Source organism: Acanthisitta chloris, unplaced genomic scaffold (genome assembly GCF_000695815.1).
Source record: "Acanthisitta chloris isolate BGI_N310 unplaced genomic scaffold, ASM69581v1 scaffold15637, whole genome shotgun sequence".
Taxonomy (NCBI): Eukaryota; Metazoa; Chordata; class Aves; order Passeriformes; family Acanthisittidae; genus Acanthisitta; species Acanthisitta chloris.
In genome coordinates this window covers 1-25,389 of record NW_008681084.1, presented here as the reverse complement: position 1 = coordinate 25,389, position 25,389 = coordinate 1, and the positions used below count along the sequence as shown (strand labels likewise).

General features: G+C 38.9%; 1 protein-coding gene across 1 annotated transcript; it reads right to left on the bottom strand.

Moving 5' to 3' along the window:
* Positions 1–7,194: 7,194 nt before the first annotated feature.
* On the bottom strand, positions 7,195–23,787 carry MXRA5 (matrix-remodelling associated 5). Its single transcript, XM_009077968.1, has 6 exons — positions 23,616–23,787; positions 21,726–21,855; positions 21,031–21,421; positions 13,352–18,352; positions 11,563–12,463; positions 7,195–9,888 (listed from the first exon to the last, which is right to left on the bottom strand). Exons 1-6 carry the CDS (start codon positions 23,765–23,767, stop codon positions 7,977–7,979), a joined length of 8,487 nt encoding a protein of 2,828 aa, XP_009076216.1. The 5' UTR covers positions 23,768–23,787; the 3' UTR covers positions 7,195–7,976.
* Positions 23,788–25,389: the final 1,602 nt, after the last annotated feature.

Here is a 25,389-nt window from a genome sequence, read left to right as displayed (position 1 = left end):
AGGTGACCAGGTTATAGATTAATGTTCCTTTTGTTGTGCAAGGTTATGAGAAATGTTGGGATATGGTCTGTTTGAGGGCAAGTCTTCAAGTCATCCAGCATACAGAGAAATATCTCTGCAAATTCCTCTGGCCTTAGAAAGCAGCTAAAAATTCAGTTCAAAGAGTTCCTCCTTTATAAACTGGAGAATGTATAATTAAGTCATAGTTTGTAAAAGCTATATATTCTTTTTCTTGCCAACACTGCCTTTGATAAAGATAACACTTATCCTCTAGGATGATTATTAGACTATACAGCTTTGATGCAATTGAGAGGAATGAAAACACTGTGCTTTGCACCAGGAGGTACTGGTTCATTAGGACTGCAGTAAGAAAGGCACTCTGTGAAGTGTATTTTAAATCAGCATTTAAAAAAAGTTTAATCAGCGTTTAAAAAAAGTGCAGAGCTAACATTACAAAGAAAGAGAGGGTGGTATAGACAACTTTGCTTCCCTTCAGATGCTGGAAACCCAGTGCCAAATGGGCTTCTAATCAGGGTAAGGCACACACTGCAGAGCCCATCCATGGCAGCGTTGCCCCAGTTTGGCCATCTGAGCTACTTTGAAAAAGTAAATAACTCTAATCATCATTTCTACTGTCAAGCAAAGAACACATGTGACCTTGCACTATGAGATAAAGGCAAGGCCATGCAGGTGGTGTAATCTCTAGCACTGAGTGGGAGCTGCCTGCAGGCTTCTGTCTTACTGCCCAAGTTCATCTTACAGCCAAGGGCTGTGAGCAGCACAAGAGGAGCCTTGAAGGTCATGCTGTGTGTGCAACACAGCACTGCACACACTGCATGGGCCTGCAGCTGCTCAGGTTAGGTGTGATATGGGTTGCTGACTCCTCCAGCTACAGTGGTCTTCTGGTCAGCATCACTACACACAGTTTTAAATGTACACTTACATATGTTTCAGTAAAGCATTCACAAAACTATACGAAATCATGCATACTGAACAGTTTATGTATGAGACAAAAATCTTGTGACATTCTAAGAGGTTTTTTCCCAGTTACTCACAGGTCAAAGCCAGATGAAATATCAGGGCAAGCTTAACAGTTTACTGCAGCTGGAAGAGGTGTTTCTGCTTCTTGCTTCATTCCAAATTGCTGCACATTTACTTTCTCTCTCATGGACCTTTCACTAGTTACCTGGATGAGTCAGTTCAGCTTACTAACCAGGCAGAAAACTACACTCCATGTACCCCCACCTTCCTCCCAATTAGTTTTTTAGGAATTTAATGAGTTGAACTGGCTGAAGAGAGAGTCCTTATAAACAAAAGAGCTGGTGTAACGGATCATGGAGAAATTTACTGCTGAAACAGGGAAAGCAAAGTGTGTTTTAGCAGCACCCTAATAGATCAGCTAACCTCACTTTGCCTGACTGCATTATGAACAATCTTCGTATCCACACACACACACACACACACACACTCCACATTGTGCTACAGATGGGAGGCCTGAAGATGAATAGAATTATAATCTATTCATTATAATCAATGTTGCAGCTTCCAATACTTCACTAAGGATGTAGTATAAGATGTAGTATACATTCTAAAATACTTTCCTTATCAGTTCCCATGCTCACTTTACTGAAAAAGATGATTCAGTTAAGAAACCATTACGAATTTCTTACTGTAGATAATTTGGAGCCCAAGAACTTTCCTACTGATTTCAGTGGGATGTTTTATTTGCTAACTTTACAGGACCTGCATGCATTTTTCATCTGTGATTGCCAATCCTCTTTTCCTGGGTGAGTAAATAGGGATTTATGAAAATGTTGCTCATAGAAGCACGGAGCAGTTCTTAGTAGATAACAGCTTAATCCATTGACCATTTGTGGTAGAAGAATGGAAAAAATCTAGTTTTGAGTCAGAGCCTGAATGATTTTTTTAATTAACACTGGGAGTTAAGGTAAGAGTGAAACTCATACATGTGTTGTAAATTCAGGGGTTATGGAACATACATATGATACCAGGTGTGCTTTGAGTGATACAAAGCACCACAGGAGCTAGTTAGGTGTGACAGCACCACATATTAATTTAATTTTATAATCTGACTATCCATCTCATATCATTCTACCCCCACACTTGTTAAGACTCACACTGTTGGCTGCCATCTCCAATTCCTGGCAGCTGGGAGACATCACCTATTTATGCCTCTCTCCCACTCAGTGATCTGGCACATCAGACGTGGCCAGTCTGTGAATCCTTGATATTATGGCCAGCTGTGCTGGATGAATGGGGTCATGGAGTAGGGAATAAGCTCTTTATGGAGGTCCCACATTCAAAGAAGTGCTTAGTAGGTGGTACACAGCTGCTGCTCAATTTCATAGCATTCACAGTCCTGTGCAATAGCATCTTCCCTGTCACATTACTCCAGGTGTCAGGTGCATCACTCTCACTATATGTGAAGAGAAACAGTGGGTCCTGCATATGGGGAGGAAAGAAACATGAGAGGTCTATCTCTCAGCAAAAAAAAATCTGCTTATTCAAAAGAATAAGCAGAGGATCAGAACTTCCTGTGTGTTAAAGACTGTTGAAAAACAGGAATGTCCTCTGTTACTAACACACTGACTCTCAATTGCTTGTACTATCTTCCTCTCATTATTACATCACCTGTGAAACTCAACTTCCTTCCAAGGAAAAAGGTGGGGATGCTGACAGAATGAGTGAAAATTTTGGGTGGCTCTTCTGCCAGGCCCAGCTAATTTATGGCAGGTGAGATTCTAACTCAGATATTTCCCAAAGTTGCTAGTGTTTACACTAACTGTTCCATGCTGGTGTTACTGGACTGAACCAGCAAGAAAAGGTTTTCATAGAAAACCAGTGTCTTTTGTTAGGTCAACAGGAATAGCTGAAAAAATATACAAACCTTTTGGGCACACAAACCAATTTTCAACTTTGTACATCAAAAAATTGCAACAGCTTTAACAAGCCGCTATTTCCTCCACAGGATGTTAGTCATCCAAGATCTACCTCATGTGCTTCCCCACAGTGTGCAGTGGCTTCTGTCTATCTTTTTCAGGAAACATGTTTGAGGGGTGATTGATGGAGTGTTACTTGTTCTCTGTGATGATTTACACTGAATTTCATCATCCAAAACACACTGTGGTCAAGTTGCAAACTAAAAAAGAGAGGAAATGATAGTACAATCTATAGGTAAGGAAAGTTTCATGTTAGCTGGCTCCACTGAAAGGTGGTGGATGCTTTTTTGAAAGCATACAGAGAAATAAAACCCAGGTTGGGTAAAATAAATACCTAAAGTCCTTGAAGTTCTTTAGTTTGGCTCTCTGCAGCTCTGTGAATGATGTGGTGTGAGATGCCTTTGTAAAATAAACTCTTTGAATGAGAAAGAGATCCTGGGATATAGCTGCTTCTAGGAATCTCTCCATGAGATTTCCACCATAAAGATGTGGTCGCAGTGAACCTATTTGACATGTTCCCATATTTGTCAGGTGTCCATATCTGTCATGTACTAAACAGTTAATAATCTCTCCTAGGTTATCATGAAGACTACATAGATAAAAATCACAAGCACAGACTGAAGTTAGCAAACAAATCTTTCTTTTACCAGTGTGCATAATTCGTATCTAACACAGTCCTAGAAAAATCTAGAAAAGATAGGAATGTAAAGAATGTAAAGAAACCCCAAGATTTTCCAGTTTCTTGGAAAAGGACATTTACTACCTGTGACAGTTATCAGACTAAACTCTTTGTAACTGTCTCTAAAGATGGGAATTTCAAAATGTTGTCCAGAAAAATTATGCATTGTTCAACTGTGCTTACGGTTACAGAGTTGTCTTAGCATTTACCCTAGACCTTGCTTGGAGTCAGCTTCTCATACTAACCTCACTGAACCTGAAAAACTATTCACCACTCTTTCTATAAGGAGTACACATTTGATTTGTTGTTATATTTAATACTTAGGCAGAACAAACTCATCTTATTTCAACTTATCCTTATATGTTATCTTTCTTAAAATAATCAGATTCTTTCCAGTAGATTTGTGTTTGAGCTTGACTGCAGAAAGTGTAACTATCATCTCTGTTATCTCCATTATGTTCATTCACATTATTATTCATTCAAACAGCCCTCATGAATAGATTTCAAAATGGCAATGTTTTGTTTGAAATGTCATCACATTGTTAACTTGTACAACTCCTACTTCTTCATCGTTTGCTTTGTGTATTCATTTTTTCCTTTTGAATATAATTCCCACATTTGTATTTACTGTTTTTCTGTTGTTGTGGGTTGTTGCTTTTTAAAATTTATTTATTTCCAGTAATTTCACCAATCAGTGTTGCAATTCAGTCCTAAGTGCTTTAATATCTTTCAGTTTTATATTACTCACCTATTTTCAGTGTCTTCTCTATACTTGATAGCCATTAATGAATGTGGAAAGGTACCAGATCTGAGCTGGATTCAGTTGACATGTTCTCCTGGCTGACAACCAGTTACTCATGACCTTTTTAACAATTGTCTTCCCACTTTATAATAGGTAAATCACATTTCTTTAGTTTGGACATGAGAACATCCCATGTGACTTTGTAAGAAAGAAATCTGCTGACATACCAATTCTCTCTTCCCATACTCTGGACTAATTACTTTTGTAAGAAGGTAACTAGATGGTCACTATATGATCTGTTGCACAAACATCCAGAGCAGCTGCTTCTTATCCCTGTTACTCTACAGATGCTCTTAAACTGATTGTTTAGCAATGAGTTAAACCAAGTATCACTCTTAATACCAGAGGTTCACTGTTTTATGTTCCTTACTATAACTTTAGTATGTTTTCTAGTCTTCTTGCACCCCAGTTGGACTTCATGAGCTTTTGAAGATAATCACTAAAACATGCAGGTGAACTGGCTAGTGTTTTAGGAATTTTATCAGATCTCAACATGAATACCCTGTTTAATTCCCTGTTTTTTGCTTTTCTGGCCTGTAATCCTACATCCATTTCTGTTATTACTTACTAGTTGTGTTAGGGATATGATTACAATGAACTGCTTTTTCTCAAGGCCAAAGCAAAAAATGTATATACAACTCCAATCATTTGCAGTCTACACTGTTATAATAATATATCTTATTATTCTGCAAAGCAGTTGCATCTGAAAGATGAATGAAGACCGAATGAAGAAAAACAATGAATAAGGTGTTGTGTCCTTGAAGTAATGTGAATTTGTCACTGATTTCTTTAACACACCTTGCAGATAATTACATGGAAATAAAGGAAGAAATTATGATTTAAATTCGGTGTCCTACAACTTCCTTCATTTGATGGATGATTCAGCACATGGAGTGACATGTAGATTCAGGCCCAAGAATATAAGGGCTGGAACAGAACTGGTTTCCCTGTGAACTTATTTCTGCAAAAGGAACTCCAGATAGATCTCCTGGACAACTGGTATATCAGCAGAGAAAGAATATGACAGACACAACATATGGCCAAACACTGCTTGAGTGTAAGAAGTGTTCACATGATATTTGTTAAGCTGTAGTTACATTTATTTTGGAAGAAAATTATATTTTATAGGTGTCTCATCCAGAATATGTTTTCATAAAGGGGGTAAAGGCAAACATAATGGAAATTCTAACACATTTTAAAAAATGTGAAGTCCAATTTTGATGGAGTTTTGCAAGCATGCAAGTCTTGACTTCAGAAAATGTCTTGAGCCAAATCATTCATGTTTTATGCCTCCAAAACTTCCACTGGCAGCTGTGGAAATTCTGGACTGAGGAATAAAACATGATCAGATGCTTTGATCCCTAAAGATCAAATGTTTGATTTGCGATTTTATTTTCTTCCCTTAACATTAAAACCCCCATCTACTTAATGGAAATATATAGGAGTTGTTCAGCACCCAAGAATGTATCTGAATTCATGTAACTGTAAAGTGAAGGCTGGACAGACAAACAATTAAAAGTGCTTGACTCCTACTTCAGTGCCAAATGCTGACTTCAGACCCCATTACAAGATGTGTTCTCATTAAAAAATTATATGATCATTTTCCAAGAACTACTATAGAATTTTTAAAAAAGTGCTAAAATTAAGGAAAGAAACTAAAGATATAACTAATCTCTGATATGTTCAAGGCAAATAGCCAGATTAGAAAGCACCACACGAGCAACCTAGTTAAAAATCTTTAATGACTTTTTTCTTTTTTCACTAACTGCTCTCACAAGCAGCTACATCCCTGCCAGATATTTAGGCACATGCTTCCCCTTGAGCACTGATTTGGTGATTTAGGGCCCAAGGATTTAAAACATAAAAGTGAAGCTAAGACATAATCAAGTGCTATTTAATTAGGCATCACATAGCCACAACTTTAATCAAGGCCTGTGTATAAGCCACAGACTTTTACTGACTTTTTAAAAATTGAGTTTTATAAAATATTGATGACATAAATTATGCCTCTTTTATCTTCAGCAATGTCTTTGTCATTTAATTCTACAACCTTGTTCTGATCAAATATTTTCTACTTTAAGGAGCTCATTTCTGTTTACCATTACAATAAGTACACATTTTGCAATAGCTTAAGAGTTTTCCTAAACTAGATAAATTTGTGGGGTGAGGAAATCTTTGCTTACAGCTTTTGCAAAATGTAAATACTAGCAGAACACTTTACATTACTTTCTGACACATTTTGATCAATAGATAAAATAAAAATCAAGCTTTTATCCTCATCATATTCTAAAATATGAGCATAAGAACAAATAGAACTTTAAGGATTCAGGAATATCTGAGAGAATTCCATATGTTTAAAGGTAAGCTAACATTTGTAAAATTCTGATTGGAGTAGTTTGTTGAAACATGGGCATATTAGGCATCTTGTAGCAATTATTTCTACAGCACAAGTGATAAATCTTAGTCAAATAATGCATGTTATCCAAGTAACCACCCTCGACTGCAGAAAAAGTATTGACAATGTAAATAAATGCTAAAATATACAAAAGTGTTAAGTTTTTATTAGTAAATCATGTTAAGAAAGATAAAGAATGACACTAATTTGTGTTCCATAAAACATCTGTAAATGAACCAAATAGAAATTGGTTCAAATACAAGTACATATTTTGACCTGACTTCATACTCTCACTGGTTGGAGTTCTCTATTTTCTCAAAACAAAATGAAAACCACAGTGAATAAATTCTTTGGAAAATATTTTTATTATAAAATGTACAGTATATTGACCTTAATATTATAAAACACTGTAATGTATCAGAGTCTTGTAAAGACCAATAATTTATCAAATGAGACCAAGTTCATTGTGACTTTTTCGAGTCTCATAGTCGGATTTAAAAATATATATAAAATATATAATGAATTATTTGACTGTAGCGTCCTTAGTAGCTGGCAAATGTTTGTTCATATGTCAAGGTAACTAATCTCTGAATGTATTTTTATTAAAATAGATCACTCTTATTTGCTAAGTTAGTCTTTGATTTTGAAGAGCTGATAGAAGCATGGACAGAAAGGTTAGTAATCATATTCTATAAGGCTACATTGTGTAAAGGTGCTGCAGGCTATAAAGACAATTATGTTTTACTAAAGCACTTCTATCACTGCAGCTCACTTATTAACAGTTAATACTTCTTTGGTACTTTTAAGGTGCTTGTTAGAACAAGAAATAGCTTTGCACTATTGACAAGAATAGAGTACTTTAGGTCTCAGATGCTATTGGATAGCATGAAAACCCACATTACACTGTCTTAACAATTTAAAGACCTTTTCCAACATGTTAGTCTCCTCAGTTCCAGTATGTCTAATGCCTCCTTTTATTGCAGGGACTTACTACCATATTGAGTACAAAAGCAATGCAGATTAATTCCTTTTTGCTTTCTGCTCTCAGCCTTCCTGGCTTTGTTGCAAACAGTACTTTCTTCATTGCACTCATTTGGCAGCAACTTGAACACTAGTATCCAAAAGGCATTTGTTTGAGTGTTAGAATATGTGTACATAGGTGGTTTTTGAATCACTGCCTAGTATATTTTTAGCAGTGCATTTATAGAAACCTGCATCCCTTTGAGTGGACTGCTGGATGACTAATGACCCCTGAGGGTGGAGGAATTTGTTTCCATACAGACGGGATTGAGCTCCTGTTGTCAGATGTGATTTATCTGGAAGCTCCCATGTTATTTCTGCTTTAGGAATCCCAATGGCCATGCAGGTCAGTTTGACTGAATTTCCAGGTCTGGCATAGATGACAGGTGCTGGCTCACTGGTGATCCGGGGAGGATAAGCTATCACAATGACAGGTACAGTCATAACAGAAGTGCCATACTCTGTTGACACCTTGCACAGGTAGGTGCCCCTGTCAAATACAGAAGCCTCACGCACTGTCAGCGAGCCATTCTCCATCAGGGAAAAGCGACCCACAGCCTGGGGAGCATCCATAACCATCCCATTGGGCAGCGTCCAAGAGATCTGCGCCCGCGGGTTCGGCTGGGTGATGCAATGAAGCTGCAGAGTTTCTCCATTGATGATGCTCACCAGGTTGTTGTACTGGTTGCTAATTTCTGGCCTGAGTCCCACCTTCAGGAAGACTACTCGTTCTGCATAACCTCCTGGGTTCCTGGCTGTACAGCGGTAAGTCCCAGCATCGCCAGCGGACAGGCTGCTGATGTGCAGGATCCCATCCCTCTTATGGTAAAATCTGTGCAGGCGGCTGCCACTCAGCACTTCAGAGCCATTGGGAAGGATCCAGCTTGTGCTGGGTTTGGGGTTCCCCTGGACCGAACAGTTCAGATTGATGCTGTGCCCAGCAATGGCAGTGATCCTGTCACTGACAGGGTCTCTGAAGGAGGGTTTCTCCAAATGGTCCGTGACGAGGAGCTGCACGAGCAGCCTCGCTTCCCCTCCTTCGTTCCGTCCAATGCATATGAGCTGCACTGCATCTGTCTGCCTCACCCCTCTGATGTCCAGTGTACCATTATGATGTACAGTGATCCTGTTCCCATAGTAGGGAGCTGGCAGGATTACTCCTTCTGGAAAAGCCCATAAGACCCGTGGAGCAGGGATGCCTTCAGCTTTGCAGTCAATAAGTTTCCGGCTGTCTCTGATGGCTGTTTCCCTCACAGATGTTACTGCACTGAGATGGCCATTGATTCTGGGAGGCTGAACATCAACATGGATCCAAACAATTTTCCGATCTTCTCCAGCGCTGTTCCGTGCTACACAAGTATAGTTACCACTGTCAGATCTTTGGGTCTTTTGGATGAGGAGGGTGCCATCCCTATATATCTGGTATTTGTCAGATAGGGCAGGTATGGGCCTATTTGTTGGGGAGAGCCAGGTCACTTTGGGAGTAGGTTCTCCTTTGGCTTCACATGCTACTGTGACAACATCTCCATAGGGAATGTTAATAATGACATATGTTTTGTTCCTGATAGTTGCAGGCTCGGCCACCACTTTGACCCGCACTTTCATCTCATCCTTCCCAATCTGGTTCTCAGCATAGCAGGTGTAGTCCCCTTCCTCTCTCAGTCCAACATCATTGAAATACAGAGTTCCATTATCAAAGACCACGTATCGCTTCGTCCGGCTGCCACTGTCATCTGATTGCATAAAGGTATTGATCATGCTGCCATCTGGGAGACCCCAGGAGATCTCTGGGTTTGGCAGACCTGTGGCTACACAGTCAACTTTCAGGTCCCCTCCATACTTGACCTTGTGGTTATTCTCATTCTTGTGTTCTATTTTTGCTGGTTTCATCATCACATTCACTTTGAGGACCACATAGTCATCCCCTATTTTATTGCGGGCCACACACAAATAGTTTCCAGCATCTTTGTCTGTAACTGAGTGAACAACCAAAGTCCCATTGCTGAATACTTTGATTCTAGTCTCCAGGCTACTGTAAGAAAAGAAAAAAGAACAGAACATGAGCTGTAAAATCACATTTTAGATATTAATTATTCAGTGAAATCTGGGGGGGAAGCTGTAAAATCACATTTTAGATATTAACTATTCAGTGAAACCTGGGGGGGGAAAGTCAACAACTCAGCAATATTAAAAAAAAAAAGGAGAGGAGCATTGCTGTCATTTGATAATTAGATGGTCTGAAAGGTCCAAGATATTCACTACCACAAAGCAAATGGAAAAAATTAATTCTACTTCCTTGTAACCAAGCAATTCTCTTGTGTTTAATGACTTCAACAGTGTTTTTGACCATAAAACAACCACTAAATACCAAATTATTGTGGTTTTGACCCTTCTGACTGCATGTACAGTATTCTATAACATCCAAATATGGGATCTCTGAATTATATAATCCACATAAACATATGGACTATAACTTTGGAGTCTGGGACTTGGATCCTCAGCTAAAAACAAATGGAGATGAGGAACTTCCTCTAGCATCAGGTATAACATATGAAACCTTTAAAGCAGTCACAAAGAAGCAAAATGTTACTTTAAGAAAAAAAAATTCAATGTGCTAAAAAGGTATTATTTCTTTCCAGTTCACCATGGAATTTGTGTACCGTGATTAAAACTAATTTTTTCAGTATCCACATTTTTCTCCCCAAAGCAGATCTATACTTGAAAAACAGCCCACATAAAGATCATAAGGGAAAATGAAAAGAAAAAAAAAACCACCTGCATTTTCTTGCTACCACTATTTTATGAGGCATAAAATGAATTCTGGATATTGTGCTATCTACAGGACAACTAAATATATTCTTTGTCAATATGAAAAAAATGATGACTAAGTTCAGCTGTGTACAAAGAGTTGTGCACAATTATGCATTTTAATTGCAGTGCATTTCTCATCCGTCTATAGTGCTCAGTGAGCTATGAATAACTTGCAGAGCAGAAATTGTGTTTTCAGCCAAGTCTTAGGACAGTTATTGTAGGTTTGGAGCAGTGTTATTTTACTTGATATTGCAAACATTGGAGAAGACACTGTTTTAGGCATCCATATGCAACCAGGTTTGCATAGAACCTATTGTGAGGTAACATTTGTTTTTATACAAGGATGGCAAAATGATAATGCTTATTTAAATGGTTATAACTGGATTTATTTATCCTGTATTTACTGTGTATAATGATTTGGATGACAGATAAAATTCAGTGATCCAATTTCTTCTGGGAAAAAGCAGACACCTGTGCACCTCTGAGAAGACTAAGCACACTGGAACAAGCAGGATACAAATTGTAGGAAAAAGCAGACACCTGTGCACCTCTGGGAAGAGTAAGCACACTGGAATGAGCAGGATACAAACTGTGTAACTTAAATTTTGCCATTGGACTTTTTAGTACATTTACAAGTGGCTGTAAAAGACAAATAGTGGCAGCTTATCCTAAACACCTGAAGCTAACTTTTCAAAAGTAATACTGCTTTCAAGAAAATTATGCTAAGGTATGGCTTGACTGTCTTTTGATGTAAATTCAAATTCTTTCTTAAGGATTGGGAGCCTCATTCAAAACCCATAGAAATCAAGAATGAAACTTGTACATACATGAGTGGGCTTTTCTCTAAGTTCATCTAGACTGTAATTTAACTGTGACACCTCAAATAATAAGGTACCTGTGCAGGGAGTCAATCATCCTTTTGGAAGGCAATCTCCATAATATCCGAGGCCAGGGGTCACCAGAAGCACTACAGTCCAAATGTAGGATGCTGCCGTATGTTACATCTGTTCTCTGAGGAGAGCTCCCAGTGATCTTAGCATTAGATGCATGTTTCTTCACATGGAGTTGAACTGTTCTCCTAGCAGCTCCCACCATGTTAGCAGCAATGCACTCGTAGGTCCCACTGTCCTTAGGGGAGACGTTGCGAATATAAAGAGTTCCATTGGGAAAAACAAATAAATTCCCATTGACAAACTGAGAAGGTCGGATTTGTGTGCCATCAAAGACCACCCAGCGGATGTTGGGAGAAGGTGCTGCTTTGGCAGTGCAGTGGATATTAATACTGCTACCAAGGGGCAAGGAAATGTTCTCTTGCTTTTCCTGCTGGATGATGGGGGGCAAGGCAGCAATGTGCAGCCTCACTGCAATGCTGTCAGCTCCAGCAGCATTGCTTGCTACACATTTGTAAACTCCTCGGTCTGAAAAAGTTGCTTGCTTGATAGACAAGGTTCGATTTTCATTAAGCATTATCCTACTTTCTGTGGTGGTGACTGTCTGCAAAATCTTCCTATCTGGGAAAATCCATGAAATATGTGGGCTTGGAGTCCCACTAGCCTGACATTCCATTGCTATGGTCTCTCCAAAATAGACCGTGACATCTCGATAGCGGGAAAGTAAAATTTTGGGCTGGTGAGCTACAACTGTGAGCACAATGATCATTTTATCTACTCCATGCAGGTTCTGAGCTGTGCACAGATACTGTCCACGATCCTGAAGCTGAGCATTTCGGATAAAGAGGGTACCATTTTTCCAGACTTCAAACCTTTGTAACCTGGTGTTGGCTGTCATAAGAGCTCCTGGGAAGGTGAGAGGGAATAAAGAAACAGATTTGTTGCAATGAGATTTGTTGTAATGATCATTTTATCTACTCCATGCAGGTTCTGAGCTGTGCACAGATACTGTCCACGATCCTGAAGCTGAGCATTTCGGATAAAGAGGGTACCATTTTTCCAGACTTCAAACCTTTGTAACCTGGTGTTGGCTGTCATAAGAGCTCCTGGGAAGGTGAGAGGGAATAAAGAAACAGATTTGTTGCAATGAGATTTGTTGTAATGAAATTTGTTGCAATGAAATTTGTTGCAATGAAATTTGTTGCGATGAAAAAGTCTTATGTAAGATCTGAGACTTACTCAGCACCAATTACAATTTCAGAGGGACCACATGACATCTTCTGACACTTATTAGCTCAAATGAGTCTTTGTTTCTATTGCAGAGCTACCCATACTAGCTTGCAAACATGTACAGGGTGGGATTTTTAAAAGGCTTTATGCTTTATGACTCCCCTTAAATCTTTATGTGATTTCTCTTTTGTTTTTGCATATGGAGATGACACATGAATCAATATTTAAGGCAGCAGTGTTAACAAACCCATACTCACAAGTGTTGCCATCATAAATACTAACTGCTGCGAATAATCAGAGTTGGCTGCTACTCACTCTTCAAAAAATTAACTCATTAAATGGTCTGCTTTTACTACATGAAATTCTGCTAAGTTATTATTACCTGTACTGAATAGTTGCGATTATTTGCAATTACTCACATTTTATCTATAATGATTGAAAGTGACAAAAACTATTCTTTGGTGTTTTGAACTATTCCTGCAATCATGTTGTATTTCTATGCAACAGCCCAAGTGTTTGTACCCTTATGAATCACATGGAAGAACACTTTTTTCTCTGTCTTACCTGTAGAGACTTTTGTCCAAGTAATAAAAGGCTGGGGTTCACCAACTGCATCACAAGGAATAAAAGCATCTGTTTCAGCAAGGATGGATATGCTCTGAGACCCTTTTGTGATAATTTTAGGTCTTTCTCCCTGTATCCTGAAATTAGTGGAAGACTGACTTGCAGTCGAATTGTGTGGCATAATGCCTCCCACATAAGGCACAGATGGAAATTTTTGATGATGCTGCTGGACATTTTTAAAAGGATTAACTGTAGTGGATATCTGTGGTTTTGTGCGCTGAGAGAGAAAGGTTGGAGGGGTAATCTTCAAAATCACTGGTGGTGATGTGGTCATTGCAGCATGTGGCATTGGAGGCCCTGGAATAGCTGTAGCTTTCTGCACTGTAATCCTCGTAGGGAAGACCTGAGCAACCTTCTTCTCATTTGTGTCTTTTGGGACTACTTGACTAGGGACCACTGGTTTAGGATGCACATTTAAGTGAGGGAATATCCTGGTTCTGTTGAAAAGGAATGGTATTCTAGAACTGGGATAATAGGGAATCCCTTGACTTGGTAATCCTCCTGCTGTGCCTCTGTTATCTGGAACATAGTTATTTCCAAAAAATCTTGAATTAATATTGTATCTGTTCCAACCCTGATTACTGAACTTGTTTTCACTGAATGAATTTGTTTTGTGAAATGGAGAGGCTTGTGTTGGGGTTGTTGTTTCTCTCTGAGAGGCAAAAGGTTTTTTGTCCTGGATGGTATGTGCTGCATATGCTGTTATTTCTGGTTTGTTCGTGTAGTGAAGAGGCTTATGTGTTGTAAAATAGCGAAGTGGACCCTGTGTTACAGGAGGTTTCACTGTGCCTCTTACTGGAATGTTCTTTGGAGGCACAACAGGCAGGTTTTGTTTTAGGCTCGGTATCATTCCAGCAGGTGGATGAAGAAGATTTGGATTTAGCAGTAAACTGTTGTTTGACTTGCTACTATACAACTCTTTGAATTCTTCCTCTTTTGACTGTATGCTAATCCTGTTTTGGTTAGAGGAAGGAGTAGGGTCTGCATTCTGTCTTGAGCTCATTGCTGTTTTGTCACCATCTACTCCAATTTGTTTTGCTTCTGGGAAACTTTCTTGATTGAAGGCATTAGTTTCCTCGGTGCTATAACGAAGAGAAGGATGTGAAGTGCTTAAAATGGGGGGGGGAAGAGTGCCAAGTTTCATAAGTGGAATAAGGGCAGTGGATGTAATTGTAGGCTTTTCAGTTGTCTGCAAATGATGAACCACACGTGACATAACTTCCATTTTATCCAAGGAAGATGGCTTTGTCCCAGCCTGAGAAGCAATGGATTTCTTTGTCTCTGTAACTGGAAAAGTTTGAGTTTCTGCTGTGCTGACGGAGGAGGACAAAGTACTCATCTCATATTGCTGAGGTGACTCAGTTTTTGCTGGTGTTTCTAAAGATACTGTGGACCTCCATGGGTCCTTTGAAACTGAGAGGTCCTTAAAAACTTCTATTGTGCCAACAGGAATACTTAAGTCAGTCATAGTGGGATATATCAGCTGGAATGTTCCAGCAGTTGTTTCATTAACCACAACTTCTGAGTCAAATAGGATAGGCTTTTCTTGAGACTTTGATTTTGTAGATAGCATCAAGCTGTCCCCATGTGCAGAAGTTGTTGTGCTTGATTGTTCTGCCTTACTAGCCATAGTTTTAGAATCTGCTTTCACGTCCTTCTCCTCAGATACACTGTTGAATGAGTGGTATGCTGGCACTTCACCTTGCTTTGGTTTCAGGGGTATACTTGACTCTTTCGTGGGAAGTGCATCATGTACACCATATGATGATAAAATCATGATGGGTGCAGTCACTGGAAGTGCCAAGGTTTTGGGAGTAGTAGGGTGTGTCACATGTTTTGTCTCAGGTGGAAAAGCAGTAGGCCTTAAAATGGAAGCTGTGACCATATCTCTGATCTTGGTAATTTTCTCTAAGACAGTTGGATCAGGAACTAATGAAGGAGTGGATTCCATATGCTCCCCTTTCTCAGCCTCTATTTTGACACTGTTTCTAAGATCAGGACTTTCAAGAATTGCAGAAGTTCTGGTCACAGCTTCAGCTTCAGGTGTCCTAGGAATCACAGGTATTGCTTCCGTGGTTAAAACAACTGGGGGCAAAGGCTTTTGTCTTTGTCGGATTCTGTTTGGCCTCAATCTCCTTCTCCCATAAGGCCTTTTTCTCCCATGCTGAGTAATAAGTGAAGGCATGGTCTTTCTATACGGAGTTGTTGTGGTGGCCACAGTGGTCAATCTACTCATGGAAGAAGCAGTTTTTATCCCCTCTGCTGTTTTATGAAGAACATTAGCATTATGCAAAATGAATATGGGATCTGGTTTCGGAGTAGCCAGGTTTCTATGTTCCTTTGCCTGAGAATTCTCTGCATAATTGCTGAACATGCTTTCTTGAGTCACTGTATTCCTACGGGTCTCAGGTTCTTCCTTGCTCTGAACCCTGATGGGTGTGACAGTTGGAAAACTTGTACTTAAGTCTGTCATTTTTGTCTGACCTGTGGATATTTCTTTGTGCGGGTGTCTCAAGACATTGTTTGTTTCTGTAACAAGTGGAGAAGTGGATGAAGAAATGGTAGTAGTACCTACAGAATCTGTTGGGAAGATCTTATCCAGCTGAGGTGGTGTTAAAAATATGGTGTCAACATGCATGGGGTCCACTTCATTTAACTTTATGCTTGTCTCCAAGACGCTGTGAAGATCCACAGTCTGAGATTCAGCTAGAAGAGTAGCATCAAGTGGTAGCTCAGTAAAAGCAGAATTTTCTTCAGATATAGAAGATATAGTTCTATCTATGTTTTCCGCTGTGAATGAACTGCTCTGAATATTAGGGAAGTTTGTCACGATTTGTTGGGTTGGAGGTTCTTCAGCGAGTGCATGGATATTTTCTTTGACTACAACTGAGTCATCAGTCCCAACATCAAAGTACTGCTGGCCTTGGGGTTGTAGAGTTGCAGAGACAGGAGTCAAATATGGACTCGATACAGCCATTTCTACAGTGTTTGTACTTCCAGGTGTTTCTAAAGCCCTGTGGTTGGAGAAGGGTTCAGTTTCTGGCCTCATTAACATGGACTGGACTGAAAATGCTTCAGCATTGTGTGAAACAGTGACTGAGAAAGGCTCATCTTCACCCACAGGTGATGCGTCAGCAGAGGAGTCCACCACATCAGCTGCTGTCTCTGAAGGGGGAGGGCTGGCTACCGGATGAGGGACTGGAGTAATTTTCTCCATGACTGATGACAGTGCAGTTGTTACAGAAATGGTTGTAGCTGTTGTTGTTCTAGGAAGATTCTTACCACGGACCTTTGCCAAAATGTCAGCCCAATGCTGTGGATTAATCTGCTTGCTTGCCACATTAATTCTCCTTCGAGATTCAAATACTCTCCGGCCTTCTGCAACATTGCTGTCTTGGGTTCTATCCGTACTTTTCCAGATTTTCATTTTCCTTCTCCCTTTCTTCCCCTTTTTAATTTGAGCCTCTGGCACCTGGTCACTCTTTTGTTTAAAAGATATTTCCCAGTCTTTTAGGTGGTTCTTTCTTTGTGGGAAGTTCTCCAACCCTCCTGCCCCTGACCCCTCTCCATCATCTATGACCCTCCCTCTGGATTTTGACAAACCTTTTGAGCCTGGGCGCTTTTTTAGTTTTATTCGTTTAAATGACCTGTCAGACACCATTTTATTTACTGTGACCCTTACAACAAACTGATCTGATCCCTGCTGGTTGACAGCCACACATCTGTAATGGCCACTATCACTGACGTGGCTTCTTGGAATAAACAAAGTACCATTGTCCAGCATATATCCTTTTGAAGAGTTTGATAAATCATTGAGTACCTGACTGTTTGGAAGAATCCAGCTCACCTGTGGGTCTGGGATGGCAACTGCATTGCATGGCAAAGCTATTGGATCTCCAACACTTTTTTCAACTCTCGCTACATCTGAATCGGCTACCTGAATAGCTGGAGGCTGCACTGAAAGTCTGTAAGCCATTATGTCCACATCATCTCTCACCTGGGCAATGCAGTGGTACACACCTCCATCAGTGTAACTCACTGCTTTGATTATTAGCTGGCCACTACTGAGAATGGAAAACCTACTGTCTTTCTGATTAAATGGTGCCTGCAGTTTAGTCCCATCTGGAAAGAGCCACTGAATGGAGGGGCTCTCAGCAGCTTTCACACTGCAGCTCAGCTGACACTCTGACCCTTCCACCACACTCTGTGCTGCCCTCGTGCTCTGGTTTTGCTCTATCATTACCCAGCTTCTCTGCTGCATGGTGTTTTTGGTATGAATTGTCTGAGAAAACACCGTAAAAAAAGATAGCACCACTTTTTTCCCTGTACTCTGGCGTCTGTTTAATTGGATATTTATAAGAGGTTGCATCACCCAGGAAGGCTCGGCCACTATTTGAGCTTTTACACCTGTGTAGTAAAGAGCATCATAATCTGAGCCTTGCCTGTACTGATAGCTTATTTTAGGCTCTTTTCTGAGCATAAGTTCCCTCTCTAATTTGACAGGTACTTCACTGTAATAAGCTATAAGCTTCCATAGCTTTTCATAGTTTTCTCGATTCATTGGACATTCAAAATCCAGTGCAATTGTAGCATTTATATCAATCTCCTGAGTCTGGATTTGATTCCACTGAATTTTCGTAGAACCTGTTGGTTTTTTGATTTCACAGTTCAGGTGGACTATATTGCCATGCTCATCAGTCATATTTAGAGTAATGTTCCATGGAGAGGACTGAAGTTCTTCCAGAGGGAGTTCGTAACTGTCACCATCTTCTTCATCTTGAGAGCTGCTGTTTTGCCTCAGTGAGGACTGAATGACAGGCTTCCTACAGGAAATATCTTTCAAATTTTGAATATCTTCTTTCTGCAGTTGTTTCGGGCTGTTGCACTTAGGACAGAGCTGTCCCCCTTCATAGGCTTTGTCCTTTTTGCATTTTAAAATACCTGCAAGAAAAAAAATGATGAAAGAAAATAAAAGGGGAAACAAAAGATAATAAGCTGGAAAACTGTGTTCTAGTGTTAGAGAACTCTCAAAAGTGTGAAATGAACTTCATGAGGAATGCTTCATGTCACATGACACATAAGGCAAGACTTTTAGAATGGCATCTCTTTGTTTTACAGCTGAATGGGCATCTGATTCTCAAACTGATTGTGATTTCTTCTGACTTTAATAAGAGGATTGAATACTCCTTCCTTCTGAAACTCAGATTCACTGCCTCTGAATAAAATGCCTAGAAATTGAAGTGTGCAGAGCAACATTTTAAAAATCAATAAATACACAATCTGTATAAAACAGTGCATCTGTACAGTGATAAGCCTAACCATCTAACTCATGGATCTAATGTGAAGAAGAGTGGGTCCTTTCAGCATTCAAAAATTTGGCATTTACCTGAGAAACGTTGGATTTTCTTATTAAATAATCCAGGAAGCTTTTTATTTTTCTCTACAACAACAATATTGGCAATACACAAAACATTATACTGCAGCTATCAAAATGTGCTGGATAATTCTTACATTACAAGCTACTTATCAGCAGCAAAAAAATGGCAAAGTGCCACTTCTTCCCTGACCTCTGAAATAACTGTAGGCACTGTAACGATGCATTGAAAGCTAAAACAGAGAAGGAGAGCCAGAACAGGAAATTATAGCCTTGACTCCTCTTCTGACAATGGTGGAAAGACTCTTGTCTGCAAAGCAACACTCATATCTTTATCACATTGTTCTGCTCGCTAGGATGTCAAATGTCACGTCTGCAAAGCAACACTCATATCTTTATTACATTGTTCTGCTCACTAGGATGTCAAATGTCATCTTACATATTTAGTTTGGAAACTTATTGCAAATAAAATATATTCCAGTTATTATAGGAATAAGTATCATGCTGATTGCTCCTGAGGAATGAGTGATATTTGAGTGAATGAACAATATATAGGTGGGTTACAAGGCAAAATGCCAGGAGAAAGGGAAATGCATGGCAAATTTTCCTACCATTTTTTTAAATAGAAAAATATATGCTTTGCTAGTCTGACAAATCAATTTTCTTGAAAAGGTCTTACAAATGGAATATTTAACTGAACCAACTTATGACTTGCAGATTCAAGTATGATGTTTCAAAGATAAGGAAAAATTGGCCCACAAGCAACTTGGCAGTGGCTGCACTGGTCTGAAGCACTTTAATAACTACTTCTGGACTGAATTTCCAAAAAGTCAATGTTACAGTCATATAAAGATATAGAATCTGTTATACATGAAAATGGCATAGATAATAGTCAACAACAATAATCACTTCCAATAATCACTACTGTTGTAGTGTAAAGAGGGAACCTAATTGAATAGAAATGCTAACAAGCCAACACTGCACAAGAAATGAAAGTTCATCTAATATTTCATTGCTATAACTTACACTGCAGCTTAAGTACATTTAATACACATACACATACATGATTTGGATCAAGGAAGGTATGTAAAAATATTAAAATGCAAGTTAGTGAAATACAATATCAAAGTTAGTTGCTTCAAGTATCAGTTCAGGTAGGAACATCTATATTACTCATACAAGTGTCACACACTCTTAAAAGTGTTGCCCAATAACTAAGTGCAAAACTGCGATGAATTACATATTCTAAGATGACAAGACCCACCACCATTCACCATATGTGATCCAAATCATTATATAAACCTTGCGATTCCATCACTCATTTGAGTCATCTTCGGGTACAATTAAATGCCAATTCCCTCTTAATATTTTAGCTGTAGCTCAGGTGTAACACCAATCCCTCTGGCCTACTATAGTAAGCCCTTAGCCAGCTGAGATGGGGCACTGCTGAACTGGGATGCCAAAATTGAACACTGACACTCAAAAGCTCCCTCATTTAGTGTATTCCTGATGCAGAGGCATTGTAAAACTGTCTTTTTTGCTTTTAGTATTTTGCTTCTGCACATGACCAGAAGGGTTCCACCCCAAAAAGCCTGAAAAAAGCTGAAAAAAATTGCAGGATTGAAAATACTGAAATAAATTGCAAATACTTGCAAATACTTAAAACAGATTTGCTCCATCATAAAAAGAAGTTGTGGTCAATGAAGAAACAGATAGACATGAAGGATGCATACTATGTAACAGCCTTAATGTTAATAGCACCAGCATTAAAGGCCTTAACTGGAATTTGGTAAACTGATTTCCATTCCTTCCTTAGACAAACAAGTTCAAATCCAATGTTACCACCTCCCATGAGAGGATATAGTTAGCAGTTTTGTTGGGTGAGGACAATTACCAGCCCTTATTCAAAGGTGTACTGCTGTACAGATGAACAAGTAACAGGTAATAACCTATCTCCTCCTTCCAATTATAAACTTCACTACTACTTTTGCCATCCCAAATGTAATGGCTAATTCCTTTGCTGTTGAATACATATTTTTAGCTCCTGACACACAACTGCTTTCTTTTTACACTGTTGTTTTTAAATATATGCATTTATTGAATAGCAACAGAGTACAATAGTGCACATAGACATCATGTTGATAATAATACTCAGGAAATAACAAAATCATCCACATGCAGAACAGGGGGGGAAAAAAATTCCAACATTTTGAGTTCAATAACTGTTGGTAGTTTTTGCTCTTACCTCCAGAAACTTCATTCCATTCAAGGAGCCAGTTTAAACTGCAGTCACAGGCCCACGGATTCCCATGAAGGTAAAGATTTTCCAGCAGTGGCATGCCTTGAAACATCCTTGCAGGCAGGGTCCTAAGAGCATTTTCAGATAGATAGAGGTGTCTTACTGTTGACAGTTTGAAATAATCAAGGACCATAAATGTTGAAAAGGTGTTGGGGTGAAGCTGCTGGAGCAAATTTCCTTCTAAGTGGACCAGTCTCAGAGAAGCTAATCCACTGAAAGCATTTGGATGAATGAACTCAATTCTGTTGTGGTCCATGTGCAGCCTCATTAAGCTTGAAAGCCCTTGGAGAGTTTGGCCAGTTATGACTTTCAGTTTATTATAACTAATTTTGAAAACCTAAAAATGAAAAAGAGACAGAGATTCATTTGGGGTTTTTTTTTAGCTAAATCAAAACAGAATAGCAAGTAGAAGTTTTCCTCCCACAATCAAATCACTTGCACCACTGAAAAATGATAAGCTGGTCAAAGAGGGAGAATAAAACTGAGTGTTAGTTGACATTATCAAGTATGACATAGGCATTTGTACTTTGGGGGAAAATGGTATCTTAATCTTAAGAAAGGCACTATAAATAACACTTGTTATGTTTTCTATTATTCATGGAAGTTAGATTTTTTGAAATTTAGGAAGACCTGAGCAGTACCTGTAGAGACACGAGATCTTTCAAAGCACCATTAGGTATATTCTGAATGTCATTTCCATGTATCATGAGCAATTCCAGTTTTGTAAGTCCTGCAAAGGAGTTTTCATATATAGACTGTATACTGTTAAACCTGGGAAAAAAATTACATGTGTAGTTACATTTTATGCACTAACAAATGTAAAATTAGTATAACTGAACTTTCAGGAAAAATCAGAGGGATCTTAGTGCATTGTCAAAGGGCCAGAAGTTACTGAAACATTTTTACAAGGCCAAATATACTTAGTTCATGTTTACATTAAGATTTCTTTGAACTCAATTTGCGGCACTTTAGCCATTCTGTAGGACTGAAAGTAATAAATAGGTGTTTAAGTTCTAAAGCTTGTCAGTGTATTTTGCTATGCAGCTCAGTTTATGGAATGGTAATAAGTTAATGGCCTGTAGCCAAACCATGATGCTATGGGGCCTGGCAAACTAGAGAGGCTGCAGTGTTGCCAAAACAGCATCTAACAATAAATGAACAAAGATTTGGAGAGAGAACATTAAAAAATGGATATCTCCCAAACAGTGTGAGAAGCAGCAAGTCACATCCTGCTTCACTTACTGTTACAACATGTAATTGGCTACATCAACTAATTACATAAAATCTAGGGGTTGACCTTCCAATTATATAATTTGAGCCTAGAAATTCCTTCTAGATAGCAAATACAGAAAATCTACTTTTTGAAAATAATTCAGTTTCACTTTGTACAAGTCAATCAGGCTTTATTTGCCAATATGGAAGTGTCAAGTCTAGTGATCTTAGATCTACATTTAGGTTATTCATATGTGTACATAAAATTAAATGCATTATCTAATCTGGACATGAAGTCTCTAAACTAAATTTCAGAGTTTTCCAATTTTTAAATATTTTTTAGAAAGTAAGGAAAGAGACAGTGAGAAATTAAAATACTTTGAATATGGAGGACATAGTTTTGGATCCTCACCATGTTATCTACCCAAAGGTTCCTAATTTGCTAAAGACTTAAACTACTGTTTTGACATTTTTAGTCCTGCAAATTCACTAGGCTTATAGCAGCCATCCTATTAAAATTCCTTATTGCAAAATCAGCCCTTCTAAAAAATATGAATTTGTCTAAACCAAAATTTTTACTAAATTATTTCCAGTTATAAAAATAATCTTCACCTCCTAAATACATAGCACTTTATGTAGAAAGATGGTAAAAGCTCTTATTCAAAGTGAAAGAAATGCTCCAACAATTAAGATTGTTTCTTCCTAGGAAATAAAATATTAGGATATAGTATAGGAAAGTGTTTTTATGCTACCAGTATCAAATAATGTCCTTTATTAAAAAACAGCCAAAATGCCTTAGTAACTTAGAAGTCTAAATCCCATTTTCAAAAGCAATTTAGGGATAGAATTTGCCATAGAATGTTGCTGCACGGAAGAGGGTTGGCTGTGAATATGTGCTTCTGAACGTGGGGGAAGGGGGAGGCATTTTTGACTCAAAAATGGCATTAAGCATTTTTTTTACATCAGGTCTAAAATTTGACATTCAGTAGAAATGGCATAGTAGGTTTAATTCAATATATTTTTTATACACTGTAAAAAACTACATATCCTATTTGCCAAAAAAAAAAAGAACTCACGCCATGTTATAAATATTTATTTGAAAATAATAATAACTTCTGTTTGAAACATAAAGGCTAAACTAAAACTTTCACCATGCCAACAACTGTAGTATGTGAAATCCAGTGCCAGTAAGCAACTATCCACCTCTGCAATTCTACTTAAGAAGTACACCTGGAGACCCCAGTTCCCCACGTGTGCAAAGCACTCAAGGCTTCTGCATCAAGAATATAAATCTGTTTGCTCCAAACTGCCATACAAACCCGAAGTTGATTCTTTCCACATGTTTAGAGATCCGTGCTGGCACGGCTGCCAGGGAGCGGAAGGTGCAGTGGACCTCGGTGGGGAGGTAGCAGGCACAGGGCTGGGGGCAGCCCAGGGCACCTGATGGCAGCCCCAGCCCCAACATCAGCATCACGGACAGTGCCCCAGCAGCTGCCCAAGTCCCCATCGTGTCTCCTCCCCTTGCTTGGCTCCTTCTGGGTTGTTCCAGGGCAGGGGAGAAGAAAAGAGAAAAGAAATGATTTTTTTAAGATCCTTTAAAAAAGTTTTATAGATCTAGTAGTGACCTGCATTGTCCAGAAGGTCTTCGGCAATTAAAGCCAGATTGGGTTGGAAAGGAGTTTTCTTTCTTACATGTTAATTCTACTTCTGTGTTAACTTTCCCCCCATAATTCACTTCTACTAAATACCTATTCTAACAAAGTTATGCTGTCTCACTATGGAAACAAATTTTGTAGGCTTATTCTGTACACCATGGGTAGTACTCATCTCACTGAAAAACTGGAAAACTTTTAGGGAAGTATTTAGCTCAAAATGCCATTGCTCCCTCTGTGACCAGTGAAAGAAAAAAAATACCCGTATTTACTTGAAGATGAATAATTTCAGTTATCTACCTGATCAGATAACTAGAAATAGACCAATCAAACTTTAATAGGTCCCTAATTAGCAAACCTAGCCTAGCTGCCTGATTTTTAGACAGGCTAGTAACTTTCAGGAGGGTAAAATGTGGCTGAATGAAACTCATTCATAATACATATGGGAATCTACTGAGAGAGAAAGTGAAAGAAAGTCTTAGTTGGCCATAGATCTAAATTGCCATCCTTTGTCATGCATTACTGTGTGACATCAGATGGGCTCCTACATTGTGCTCTTAACCAAAGAGGAATTACGAATGACCTGATAAAACTGGACAATTTATTTAGAAGCATAAGCACAGACCCCTTGTCTTGTTGACCAACATGCAAGTTCAGATGTTCAGAACCATGTGTTGAAATCTGGGTGGCTAGACCCATGGAGAGTCATTTAAAGAAGCACACTGTGCTAAGAACAGACAAGAAAACACAACTGTCATTGATCACAAGCACTAGTCATTTCTCAAAATAAAATCACTTATGTCTTATTACAGAAAAATGAGCTTGCGACAACATCTCTATTCTTGTCCCTACCATCAGAAGAATTTGAAATTTCTTCAGATTAAAGCCATACAAGAATACAGGCTACTATTAGTAACAGAAATTTAATATTCCTGCTTTTCTGCAACGGTGTGACAATGACAGAAAGGCATTCACTACTACCAGCTATTATTAGTTCCATTAGTTATTTGCTTTTAGCATAAAAGATTTTTTCAGACCTGCGAGCAATGAGACACACATTTTTTCCCTAAATCCATCATGTACAAACCATTACAGTTCAAAGGAGAGGCTGTTCGGGATGAAGAGGTTTCCCAAATATCTGTGGTCAAGTTAATGAGAGGTTTAGCATTCTTTAGAAGACAAATAGCTTTTAATTTGTTACGGAATTTTTCAGGTGCTGTTTTCCTTATGTTCCTTAATGAAAACTGCCTATCCATTACAATTCCTTTTGGGAGGGGGCACTGCATTCCCTTACAGGATGAGCTAGCTGAGGTGAAGAGGAAACTGTAGTGACTTGTGGGGGCTGGACAAGGGCTGGGCAGATGGACTTGCATAGGATGCAACGATGGCTTCATGCTGCCCCTCCAGGATCTGCAGGTGACACCGGGCGGGTTCTATCCCC

What these genes read in the sequence shown, in the direction of transcription:
- MXRA5 (XM_009077968.1), bottom strand. Translation starts at nt 23,767, where the DNA reads ATGCTGATGTTGGGGCTGGGGCTGCCATCAGGTGCCCTGGGCTGCCCC. An exon ending in AAGATCTCGTGTCTCTACAG is followed by an intron (nt 21,422 to 21,725) that starts GTACTGCTCAGG and finishes TTTCATTTTTAG; the next exon opens with GTTTTCAAAATTAGTTATAA. An exon ending in ATGGAATGAAGTTTCTGGAG is followed by an intron (nt 18,353 to 21,030) that starts GTAAGAGCAAAA and finishes TTTTTCTTGCAG; the next exon opens with GTATTTTAAAATGCAAAAAG.